This window comes from Labrus mixtus, chromosome 12 (assembly GCF_963584025.1).
Source record: "Labrus mixtus chromosome 12, fLabMix1.1, whole genome shotgun sequence".
Lineage (NCBI taxonomy): Eukaryota > Metazoa > Chordata > Actinopteri > Labriformes > Labridae > Labrus > Labrus mixtus.
This window is the reverse complement of record NC_083623.1, coordinates 25,392,901-25,405,624: the sequence shown is the minus strand read 5'-3', so window position 1 is coordinate 25,405,624 and position 12,724 is coordinate 25,392,901. Positions and strand designations below refer to the sequence as shown.

The following is a 12,724-nucleotide window of genomic DNA, read 5'->3' as shown; positions in this document are numbered from 1 at the left end:
ACAGTCTACGCCTCTACCACAGTAGGCCTAATTATTATTGTTTAAAGGTTTTTTTTTACAATTATTCATCGGTGTTATCAAGTCAAATCCTTTTGAGTTAAATTTAAACAAAAGATATTGATTTAGCCTCAGTTTTACCTTCTATGAATCCCACGCTGAGACTGTTATTCGTCTACTCTGGAAATGTTTACACTTACATACACATACTCACAAGATATTTGTAGATTTATTTTACATAGCCTATCATTATTTGTTGTTTTAAACTTATTTTGGAAAATGTGTGGGTTTTTTTTGGTCATTTCAATGTGACACATACGAATACATATTTTATTATAAATCTCATATTATTTCTAACAAAGTGAAGGGAGCTCAAATTCACAGTTTTAATAGTTTAAATTTTTTTTTTAAGATTTCATAAATTATGTTTTTAAATCTAAACTGATATATATATATATATATATTTGAGAACATTATAGGCTATATAGCCTATACTGTATATTATAATATTCTAAAATATTGTAATTCATCTCCAAATAATCCTAGAAAAAAAAAGAGGAATGGACTTGAGCTTGTTAATGATTCCACTTGCCATAATTTTTTCTTATTTTACTATTTTGTAATATGTAAATACATATTCTTTAGGTATTGTGATGAGTATCCACTGGGACCATAGACTGTAGATATGACTGACTGGGACTGATGCTTTGTGTAACACGAGCGCCCTCTGCTGGAGCTCCTGCAGGCTTGAGCTGTGCAGCCCGCTGCCCGTGTCGTTGGCAGTCTGCACTATGCTGTATCCGTGATAAGTTAGTGTTTAGCTCCCCTAAAAGTACTCATAAATAAGTGCTCAATTATTTGTTTATATATTTTAACAATGTTGGAGCTTATTACTACAAGAGTGGCTGTGAAAGGCCTTATACTATATGCTTACACAACCGCTACACTTGCTTAGCTCAGCTCCAGCTCTCAGCCTGTCGTCAGGTTTACTGAAAGTTAGGTTGAGACAGCATTACCAGCATGGTGGCTGCTGCCGTTAATACTTCGGAGCCCCCTGTAGTAACAGATGACTGAATTATATTTACAGTCTATATGGTGGCTTCAGGAGCTGGGGATTGAACCCCCAGCCATCCGGCTAAGAGACGACCAAAAACAATGAGATGGTTGTAAAATACTTTTTATTCATCAGAAATAAAACAGTTAAAAAGAGACAGTTCTGAACATGGTCTTGTATAAAACCTGTGATGCTGAGATTATAAAGCTGGCTCGTGGAGCATAACTTGCACCAGTAGAGGGATCGAATCTGTCTTTCATATTGTTCACTGTAAAATGTTTCTAAGTGGAAGAAACCGATAAACTGTAGACCCCTTCAGCTGGTTCATAACCTTTACTTTCATCACATTTGAATTATCCAGTTATGAGTTTCTTTCCTTTATGTGTTTCTTTTTAATTTGGACAATTTGGTCATATCTTTTGCACGCGACACTTTCATGTAAAACAACAAAGAAGAATGAATCAGAATAAAAGACAAGAGGACAAACATCAGACAAACAGTGCCACTTCTCTTAATGGTTATGTTTAGCACAAAGAGAGTTGTTTTAATGTGTTTGGTCAGTGCTATGTTGGGGGATCAGGACGTTGTCATGCTGCGGGACACGCTCCAACGCCGACTGCTCCGCTGACCAGCACAGCTTTACTGAAGCTCACTTGGTTGTCGTCGATGGTCAGGTTCCTCATGCAGCCCACGTAGGGCCTCCTGGTGGAGAGGCTCTCCGGGAGGACGAGGTCTGAGAAAGAGCAGCACAAGATGAGCGTAAAGAACTGTTGGCACGAGAGTAAAGAAATATGGTCATTTCTAACCTGGAGCTCCACCGATGAACACCGGCTTCTTGAAGTCTAAGGCGCTGGGGTTCAGGGGTCCCATCACATGCTTGACTTCAGAGTCCACAACCAGCTGGATAATATTGGCATCTCGGATCACTGAGATCATGCAGGACAGGAATGGATATGTTAATTTTCTCAGCTTTTCATTTTACATATTAAAGGAGCAATCAGTAAGACATGTAGTGACTGAAATGATAAAGTGATCTTACTATATGATCAGAGATTAATGAAACATGCTATGTTGAAGCTTCTCTGACAACAATGCAGCAGTCAGTATGTCCTCCTTCTAACTTTAGATTCTGCTCCTGAATGCTCTGGATTTGTTTGGACCAGAGAAGGTAGGAGGTTTTAAGACACACCCACACAGCCGTTTTGGACGCCCCTCAGTTTGCCAGATATGAGAGCAGTTATCAGGTCAACAGGTGTTGCAGTGATGGAAGCGGATAAGAGAAGTGGTTCAGATAGAAGTGATTGTACCCGACCTAAAAAGCCTCTGCATGTTTCTAATAAGCTCCACGAGCAGAAACATGATCAAACTAGGATCAATATTGGAGATGCTTTTGAAAAATGGAGAGAGGTTAGAACACGGTAACCTATCAGGGGAATTCTCGTATATTTTAACTAAGGCTACAAAAAATACAGCGAATAAAAATCTTAACGTTTTAATTTGAGGTTTGTTGTGAAGAAAATGAAATGGTTAAGTACAATATAGGAATACAGGTGTATTAAATCAATACAACATCAACATCCCATACCCATGTGACCCGTTATCCACCTGTGTCTGTGCATGTGTCTGGGTGGTGGAGCGAGTGAAGAGAGAGAGAACGGAAGTGAGTGAGTGTTATATTCAGTTGATCGATGTGTGAGTAACATTGTTTATGCCGGGGACAGAACAGAGAAACGAGTTAACAGTCGCTGTAAGAGCAAAGTGGATGAGCAGTTTGAGCTCTGTGTGAGAACAAATGCTCCGACTCCTGAAGAAAGAAGCCGTACTCTCTTTGTCTGCTAGAGGCTGCTTGGTGAAAGTGATGGGGATTAGCCCTGAAGTCAAGAGCTAAAACTCCCAATAAGTGTCGCCTGTGTGCTCTGACCACTGTCAACGCCGAAGCAGGAAAGGTTAAGAGTAATCCCAAAATAAATATCAAAACAATAACCCAAAGACAAAAAAAATAACCCTTTTCATACCATAACCTTACAAATGACACTTTAATTTTATTCAAGGCTCCTTTTTTTTAAAGTTATAAAAAAAATTGATTACCCTCCAGAAAAGACGTCAAATATGACCAATACATTCTAGTCATTAAAGACCCCTTCAACCTCTCAGTGTTTTCCTCTTCATGTGTCTGTTTACGGTCTTTCAGGGTGTTAAATCTGAACTCTCACCGGTGATTTTGTGCCAGTTGCCGTCACACAGACCCTGTTTGGGGGACACGTTTGTGCTGAGCTCATCAGACCCGTCCTTGACAACGATCCCCACCTGAGAACAAGCACGATGGTTTTAGTTAAACATTGTGATTGGAGGATGCATTCCTCATAACATGGCCTCAGAGTGTAAAGTCTGCTGCATCGCCATGTCAGTGACCAACCTTTCCTTGATGGAGGTACAAAGTGAAATTGACCTCTGCTGTGGGCACATGCAATAGCACCCCAGACGCCACACGGGGGCGCACCTCCATCACCAACTGGAACTTCAGCCTGAGGTTGAATGATTCATCTGAGGGAGAGAAGCAGAGAGAGAGAGAGGGGTAGATAGAGTGAGTGCTGGTGCCTTATCTGCTCCGGGCCTCACCTTTTCAACACATTAATCAGACGTGATTCTCAGCGGTGCGTGTACGTGTGAAATTACTGGACTGGTCCAGCAGCTGCAGCTGAGTTCCCAAGTTCTTTTGGGGCCTTACCCTCCTCTCTTTCCAGTTTCACAGAGTTTCACCACAGCTGCACTGAGGGTATCATGTTCCCTCGCCCCAACCAAACTCTCCCCGTGCACTCGGGGATGGTGAAAGAGCAGAGAGGGGGCTCAGAGAGGAAATCTAACGAGCCGTGTAATGTAACAGATGTTCAGTTTGCACAGAGCTGCAGCTCCTGCCAAATGTACATTGTGTTACATTTGGGACGAGAAACCTCAAATTCCTCAGTGTAAGTCTGAAGCCAAAGAAAAATCAGGAAGTATACCTAACACGACGTAGCCTCCTTCCTCTGAGAAGTACGTCCCGGCCTCGGAGCGCCCCTCGAAGCATGGAGTGACCCCGAAAGTCTCGACCCTGGAGGAGAGCCACTGCCCGTCAAGCTGAAGGTTCTTCAAGCAGCCGTTGAAGCTGTGCAGAGAGTTTCTCTGGAAACACATATGAACGTTGGAATGTAAAGGATGGAAGAAAGTGTAACTCTGAGGGACTCTGGCACAGTTCAATACCTCCTCTGGTTGAATGTTCCAGTATCAAACATTACACAGACAGAGTCAATGCTTAGCTGGTTAATGTAGTAGAGCATTCGGCTGCAAATTAGATTATGCTGAGAAACATTATGCAACACAATCCTTAGTAGAAAATACATCCCATCAAGGTGCATTCACTAAATAAGTTTATTTTTTATATATTACAGGCCGAGATTGTTGCCCAAAAGTTTCTCAAACAAATCAAACAGGTTCTGTGCAGAGATAGACAGATAGTTAAGGTATTTCATTAAAGACTACACGGCAAAAACAGAAGGTCTTTAAAGCGACCAGACTCCTTTAACAAATCAGTCGTTTTACCTCACAGAGCCAGAGTAGCTGCTCTCTCTCTTTAAAAATAGCAAATTAGTACTGTAACACAAACATACACACCTATCAAGGACAAACTAGACTTACTCCTTCAGGTAAAAAAAAACTGTTTTGTCAATAGTTATTTTTTAATGTGACACCTTACTCTTTGACTAAATGTCTCGCTCTGTAGGGACCATTTTTTAATTCTGCGAGACACTTTAAGAATAACAATCTGAGACCATCACTAGTGAAAACAAGTTCTTTAAAGAAAATCAGGTGGATTTTCCCAGAATGATCAAATTGCAGCCAGTTGAAGAAATCTCATTTCCTGTTTGTGATTTAGAGCCTGAATTATGTAACAATAGTGCCAAGATATAAACAACAGAACTCCCCTATAAAGATGTAGTGTCGTTATAATTTAATGTGAACAAAAACATGAAGCTTTTTGTGATTATTACATCTTTAAAAAAACTGAGATGATGCTTCTGGAGGGTTCGGGGTGTTTAAGAGTCATAGCTGTGGTTTCCTGCTGTGTCTGTCTGTGAGAACAGCCGAGCAGAGCTGGATGTGTTCTCAGTCTGACTCTGTGGTTATGTTAGGTTCATTAGAGGTTTTAATGAGTTTGAGGCATTCTGTGTTTTTATTTTGAACATTATCGTCTCCACATGAACGTCGACCTGTACCTGGATATTCTTCTGCGCTCTCTCTGGAGGAACTCCTCCCACGTAGAAGGGACTGCTGACATGCCAGGAGACGTTGCTTCCCTGCGCTCTGTCTTCCAGTACTGTGAGCCCATCAATTATTAACCGCCCCGTACTTCCATCGCGGATAAAAATAACCTTCAGCGGGGAGAGGAGAGAGAGGAGCTTGTCACTGCAGAAATTGTTGACACATAACCAAACATGCAATCCGGCCGTGCGTGCGTGCAGATTGAAAGAAACTTACATTGTGCCACGCACCGTCATTGTAGCTCCCCTCGCTCCTCACTTTCACCCTTTGGTCTGCTACATTGAAGGTGTATACAAGCTTCCCGTGGGCCAGGAAGAGAGCCATGAAGTTGTCTTCTTGGACATCAGATACATAAAAGATGAGGCCAGAGGATGAGTGCGTCTTCAGGGAGAGGGAGAAGTGGGACCTGCGAGGTGGAAGGTGCGTTAAGTCATGCGTGCAGACACAAAGAAATCCTTGAAAGAGGACACGTGCAGAGTGAGCTTTAAAAATACCTGACCTTTCAGGTTTCTCTTAAAGGACTTCTTTGCTTCACGTACCGTTCAGAGAAGATTTCTGGGAGGTCTGTGTACTGCTGCCTGCTGTCAGCGATGCCACCGTAGTGGAAGGCTTGGCGGGTCGCTCTGGGACTCGAGGAGAGGTAACAGGGCTCGATGTTCGCCTCTGATGGCTCCTGGTCATCACTCCTCAGCTCCGTCAGGCCCAGAGGGAGGCTAGATGGATCCCTGCTGATCTAGAAGAGGGGTTGTATGTCAGGAAGGCTCAAGTCTCCAAAAAAAGAGGATTCATTTTCCATATTCACAGCGAGCGGGAGAGTGGCTTTAACAAGTTAAAAAAGTTATTTCAGAGATAGGACAATGGATAGAGTCAGAAATCATAGAGAGAGAGAGAGAGAGAGTGAGGGATGTTGGAAAGGAGCCACAGGTCAGATTCGAACCCGGGCTGCTTGCTTGGAGGACTATTGGTGCGTTCCAGTTGATCTCGGAAGTCGGAAGTTCTGAGTTGCCGGTCATCAGGAACGCCCCCTGAAGTCGGAATTCAGACTCAGAAACTCTGAGAATCTTCAGTAGCCCGAGTTCAAATCCAATATGGCTGCTACGTGCATCAAAAGGGATGTTTAAGCTGTTACTGTTGTGTTTATGAGCAGCTTAGTCGTCTTTTTGTGTAATTAAATCATCAGACCGATGGTATCGCAGCATAGATCTGCCATAGATGGGGCACACTCTCTAACCACTAGGCTACCAGCGCTCCCAAAATGCATGTTTTAAATTCCATTGTTTTGAATTAAAAAAAGGTTTCGCCAGGCTTTTATTTTGAATTTTTGTACTTCCTCAAGCTGAGGGTACTTTACTTGCTGTTTGAATTCTAACATGCTTTTATTTTGAATTAAAGCAAGGACCTTCTGATAGATTAAAGGTGAAGATGGATATGATGATCATACTCTTTTGTTTTCATTCTACCTGTGATTGGTTCTGTCTGGCTCGAGAAGTGTGGTCCCTGTGTCGTGCCAGCAGAGCAACTGGGGGACGTTGGACCGGACAGTCCTGCAGAGAGGTCTGGACATTTTCTGTGTAGCGCTGGAAGTCCTCAGGCTCGATGTCCCGGTCCTGTCTGCAGAAACAGAGAGAGACACAGGGAAGCTGCAGAAACGCTCACATAAACACCGGCATGTCTCGACAGACAGACTCTTGGTTTGGTCAGTGATCCTACTCTTCAAAATCTGATGACCCTTGTTATGAAGAGTTTAGCAGGATCTAAGGAAAGGTCAAACAGACATGAGACTTTTATACAGGAAACACAAACATCAGTTTTTTATTTCACATTGTGCTACTATTATTGCAAACTTGAGTCCTGCAAGTGCAAGAATAAGAGGAGTAAATCAGAACTAATACGTCTAGGCTCAGGGCCACTGCACACGCTGCCATATCTTACAGAGTTGGGGGAACATGTTGCCATAGCAACAACATGGACGTAGCTCCCCGCTTACAGCCTTATTTTTGAGTTCCTCACTAACATAGAGGGACAGAGAGTATAGTATACATGCTGAGCAGAGCCAGACCCTCCATAAAGAGCTGAAATAACAAGACAGTTCTGTCAGGTATGAGCTTGTCATCTGTAGTGACAGGTGACTCTTTACCTGTTGATGTAAGCGTTGCTGATGCAACCGGTGAAGTTCTTGAAGCTGCTGCTCGGAGACCCTCCGTAGTAGAAAGTCTTCACGGCAGGACCCGAGGATGATCTGGTGGCTGAGGACGGACGTTTCTTCTCCTGCTTGTCTTTGTCGTCCACCAGCAGCGAATACCTGAGAACAGTTCAGCAGGTCAACTCAACAGTGCACCGTCTTTTCAGACTTATTCTTACAGCAAACCACCCCTCACATATTCCACCATCTGTCTACCAACCCGCCATCATGCCTGTCTGCAGCCTATTTCATAAATGTACCCAGAAGTTTTCATTAAATGTACCTGATATATGTGCAAAGTTAATGAGTAACTTTCTGTTTTTGGCTCTGGCATGGATTTAGGAGATCTGCATTTGATTTAATTGGATTCTCGAGATGTGTGCTGAACAAGCTGTAATGTCCTGATCGAAGCCTGCTTTTGCAGAAGTCTTTTGCCTTAATTAATCAAGATATGTTTTCAGTCACAGCATAGTTCCTAAATGTTGTCTTTTATGATTATATATATATGTTGTGTTGTTGATACTTTACAAGTTTTAATACTTTGGTTATATGTCATGGGACCTTCAAATTTAAAGGTCTTCTCCCATACTCTCTGCTAACTCGGGTACATTTACATCAGTCTGAATGTTGATTCATGTGCACTGTCAGTCGTTGAATGAATAAATAAATAAAATATGTCTGCAGTTCTGTATGTGACTTCCTGTGCTCCTGTAGCCGGCCTCAAGTGGACACTCGACGAACTGCAGGATTTTTCACTCCCGCATTGGCTTCATTTTTTAACACTGGAGGTTGCCGCTTGAGTATTAATTGTGTATGCACACACAAATTATCTGATTAAATATATGAAATGCTTGTAATGGCTATGTCACACACTTTGATTTGCTGAGTGTCTGAAAGGTGCCATACAAATAAACTTGCCTTCATACACTTCACTAAATTCTTAGCTTATTAAACTGAAAGGTCAACACAGGACTTCAAAGCTGAACCCTGCAGCTGTGAAACTAAATACTCACTTCTGATTGTTCACTGAAGCCACCAAGAAATGTGTCCTTCCATCATTGTATTGTTTCTTATGGGATTTGACTCGTGTGCCTCTGCAGTTCATCACCACAGCTCCGTTCTCCACAGTGATACTGAACTCATCGGACTGAGGAGGGAGAAAAAAACATGAAGATTCGTTATTCAGCGGTACGAGTAAACAACAAATAGAATGTTTGGCATTGTGCACTCTCTAAAAATAAGACATATCTACCCCATCACTGTGGTAAAAGAGGAGTCCGCTGGGCTGCAGAGTTCTGAAGTTGATTCCTCCCTCAAAGCTGTCGAAGGGTGAAAACTTTGCTGTGGATCCCAGGTAGCTCTCTCCAGTGAAATAAGCTTTACGGGACATCTGTCACAATAAAAAACACATTTCACTTTCTATTACGTCCATTATCTTCACTCTCTGCGCAGCTTACAGTTCAGTGATCCCAAAATGGTAATATCGATTGACTCATGTGAAAGCTGTTGAGCTGGAACAACCAATTATTTTCTCTCACTCGGCTGTGTTAGCTCGTGTTTGTGTGCAGTTTAAGTTTCATCCATATTAGGCAGCCATGCAGCTCATTATCGCTGACGGAGTGTGAACCTGCGGGGAGCACTTACAAATGACTCCTCAGGGCAGCCGCTGCTGATGCCGATGGTGCCGGGCTCCTCCAACAGGTTGAAGTCTTTTTTCTGGAACTGGAAACCTTTCACGCAGCCTTTCAGGCCCACGACGGCAGACAGCTCCGGCCTGTGGGGAAAACTGTACTGTCAGAATCCTGTGGTGGACTCTCTGAGCTGCACTACACCAGATATCTGTCTAGGTAGCATCTTTAATTCAGCTGCAACATGATAAATGGTAAATGGGATGGAGCTTGTGCAGCACTTTTCTAGTCTTCTGACGACTCAAAGTGCTTTTACACCGCATGTCACACCTACACATTCAAACCAGGATTGTAGAGTCTTTTTTGTAAAGAGTCCATCAGTATTGACTAATCCCATTCATACACAAAAATACGGCGCTGACGAAGCAGCAGAGGCAACTTGGGGTTAAGTGTTTTGCCCAAGGTCAAATCGGACAAGTGGCAGCAGGAGCTGGGGATTGAACCCCCCACTCCACCAAAAGAGCCACAAACCAGCCCCCAACGATGTTCCTTTAATCCACACAGTTGTGTAAAGTGTCTGCAACAAAATAAGAAGCAGTGGGCTGAAACTTTGAAGACCACAGTCAGATCATCTACCCACCGCACTCTCAATTTACACTCATACGCCGATGACACACAGCTCTACTTCAGCTCCAAACCCTCCACTCTCTCGGTCAACTGCCTGCAAAAACATCCACACCTGGATGTTAACCAATTTCCATAAACTTAATAACAATAAAACCAAGGTCATGGTTGTTGCCTCCCAAGACGCTTCTCGGGAACGTTGGAGATATCTTACTGGAAGTTGACGGTTGCTCCGTCCGCCCATCCACTGAGGTCTGGCATCATCCTGGACTCAACTATTAAATGCTTAAATTTAAAGCTACTATTTTATTTTTTAAGAGCAGAAATATGTTCGCTTTTAGTTAGCTAGTCGATAGCACATTGTCGGCTGGTCGTCATGGTCTGGATATAAAGACAATTGTTGGTCTGCCTGTTTGCTTCAACAGTGCTGACAGTGATGTATCTCAAAACTGATCACAGCATTATCAGCGGAAACATGCTATAAAGGTTGATTCATTGAAAACCTGACCTCTATTGTGATGAGTGTAAATGGATGTTTGGTTGCATCAATATTAATCTCACCTGGATTTGAGAATGCTGGACGAAGCGCCTCCTATGTAGATATCAGTGAAAGGTAGAGTGGTTTTTGGATTCTCTAAAGATTTAATATGGCTCTTATCCACCAGGAGGATCACCTTCTTTGACTGATGGTAGATCACAGACACCTGTGGAAACAGACCAACACTGCTGTTACAGCGACACCTAACTCTTGTACAAGTTGGAAAAAAGGCCTTAAAAGAGAAGATCAATCCTACCTCGTGGTATCTTGCATCATTTATTTTGAGTTTCGGTGTTTTATCCTCAAAAATGATTGGCCCACTGCTGAAGCCAAAGTCGTACATCAGGCGCAGGTAGCCATCCTTTAACTCTAAGAGGAAGAATTTGTCCTGGAAAAAAAAGGGTTAAGAATACATCAGATAGAGAGAATGAATGTTATAATGCAGTTAAAACGTTTCAGTTTTTCTTATGTCCAAGGGCAGAAGGTGTGATATAATGTAATCAGGGGCGTCTCCTGGATTTCTTGGCCCCAGTAAAGGCCCTCAGTCAACTTAATGATAATACTATAAGACACTCCTGTATTACACAAATGACCCATTGAAAAATTTAAATGAAGGTTTCAGCCAATCCTTTTTGATACCACACATCGTACAATGACAATCTCTTATTTTATTGATTGACACTATTCAAAAGCACTGAAGCTTTTATAATAACTACATTTATTTCATAAGACAGGTGTGTAGGAAAAGAATATATCCATCAACAATGACAGGCAAACTCCTGCACACTGTCTAAATTGTACAATAACGTTGGCAATGTTGGGATTTATACATTGAACTGTTTATGCAGTCCAACACATACATTTCAACATTGCCACTGTCCAATGCATAAATCCCAATGTTGCTATGCTGCCAATGTCCAATGCATAAACGCAACGTCTCCAACTCACAAATCCAAACATTGCCATTGCCCAATGCATAGACTGAAAAGTTGCCAATGTCCAACACAAACATCTCAACTTGCCGATGTCCACAATTAATGTCAATGTTGCCAATGTTCAACACATACATCCCGATGTTGCCATGTTTCCAACGTAAGATGCAAGAATCGCAATGAGTCCAACAAACACAAATCCAAATTGCCATTGCCCAATGCATTGATCAAAATGTTGCCAATGTTCAACACACACATCCCAATGTTGACGTGTTGCAAAAGTCATAAATTCAAACATCGCCAATGCACGATGCATATATTGCAATGTTGCCAACGTCCAATGTAAATAAAAATACCAATGTTATTGATGTTTTTGTAAAATTCAGACAATGTGAAGGAGTTTCCTGCAACTTCTGTTATTTAAACACAAGACATGACCCAATATTGGCCACCTATGACCTCTGGTTTTGTTGCTGTGGTATAAAAACAGGTAAAGATATCATTTGATTTTTACTACTACAAAGTTTAAAATTCTGGTATTCTGGGAAGACAGTCCCACTTATCTCCCACTACTACGCCCATGAACTCATATATTTATTGCACAGTTTATGTGAACTTTTCATTCTCTCTGGCCTGTGTGATGACACTCTGCTTACAAATAACTAGTTTCTCTGAAACAGTAAAACTAAATGTAGAAAAGTAGACTTCTGCTCATATTTCCTAATAAAGAGGGTCTTCAGGTCTTTTGTGAAAGATTTAGAGAGTTTCTAGACTCACCTCCTTGACCATGAGGAAAAGGACCCCACTGTTTGCCACAGTACGGACTCCAATATCGAACCTTGTGACAACACCAAATTTTCCCCTCCTCTCGATGTTATTGATGAGTGCGTAGCCCGTTCCATCAAACAGGTAGCTGGTGATGCGACTCTGAGAAAAGGCCAACTTGTACCTGAGAGCAGACGGAGAAATAATATTAGTTAGCTTGATTTGACTTTGTTACCTATGTGTATCAACAATTTAAAGATGGAGTCAGTAGCAAATATAGACTTATACAAAAGTAAAGCTGCTCAATCATCTCTTATGTTCCTCCATACATGTGTGGTGGTGACTGTGTCTGCAGAGACTCTGTCCTCTGACTGGATGTTCATGTTTTTGTTTGATTGACTTGGGACGTTTTTGGGCGGGGAGCTGGAGTGTTTCCTTCAGGCAATGACAGTGCACAGGTCAGTTTAGGAGTGGATACAAATCAGCGATTGTCATTTTTGTGGATAAAGCTCTTTCTAAAACGAGGGTGAACCTTGTGTTTGCTTTCACCAGCAGACTTTGAGTTGGTCTGATCTCTGTTGGACAGGAGGGTAACAAACACCTGTGGTTAGCTTGTGCTAGTGTGCGGTAGCTTGCTGTGTAGGTACAAGCAGTAAACATACACACTAAAGTCCTGGAGTGAGCGTGAGCTTCAGGGGGGCGACA

General features: G+C 42.3%; 1 protein-coding gene across 1 annotated transcript in view; it reads right to left on the bottom strand.

The window, feature by feature from the left end:
- Positions 1 to 1,158: 1,158 nt before the first annotated feature.
- The window catches only part of lama4 (laminin, alpha 4), a 38,513-nt gene continuing 26,947 nt past the window's right edge, over positions 1,159 to 12,724 (bottom strand). Inside the window, exons 25-40 of the mRNA XM_061051265.1 lie at positions 12,032 to 12,203; positions 10,579 to 10,710; positions 10,346 to 10,488; positions 9,177 to 9,306; positions 8,785 to 8,922; positions 8,546 to 8,679; positions 7,488 to 7,652; positions 6,811 to 6,961; positions 5,890 to 6,083; positions 5,567 to 5,756; positions 5,305 to 5,460; positions 4,054 to 4,213; positions 3,468 to 3,595; positions 3,265 to 3,358; positions 1,858 to 1,977; positions 1,159 to 1,784 (exon numbers count right to left, since the gene is read on the bottom strand). Coding sequence (XP_060907248.1) covers positions 1,639 to 1,784; positions 1,858 to 1,977; positions 3,265 to 3,358; positions 3,468 to 3,595; positions 4,054 to 4,213; positions 5,305 to 5,460; positions 5,567 to 5,756; positions 5,890 to 6,083; positions 6,811 to 6,961; positions 7,488 to 7,652; positions 8,546 to 8,679; positions 8,785 to 8,922; positions 9,177 to 9,306; positions 10,346 to 10,488; positions 10,579 to 10,710; positions 12,032 to 12,203 — 2,353 coding nt within the window. The 3' untranslated portion in view covers positions 1,159 to 1,638. The remainder of the gene's footprint in view (positions 1,785 to 1,857; positions 1,978 to 3,264; positions 3,359 to 3,467; positions 3,596 to 4,053; positions 4,214 to 5,304; positions 5,461 to 5,566; positions 5,757 to 5,889; positions 6,084 to 6,810; positions 6,962 to 7,487; positions 7,653 to 8,545; positions 8,680 to 8,784; positions 8,923 to 9,176; positions 9,307 to 10,345; positions 10,489 to 10,578; positions 10,711 to 12,031; positions 12,204 to 12,724) is intronic.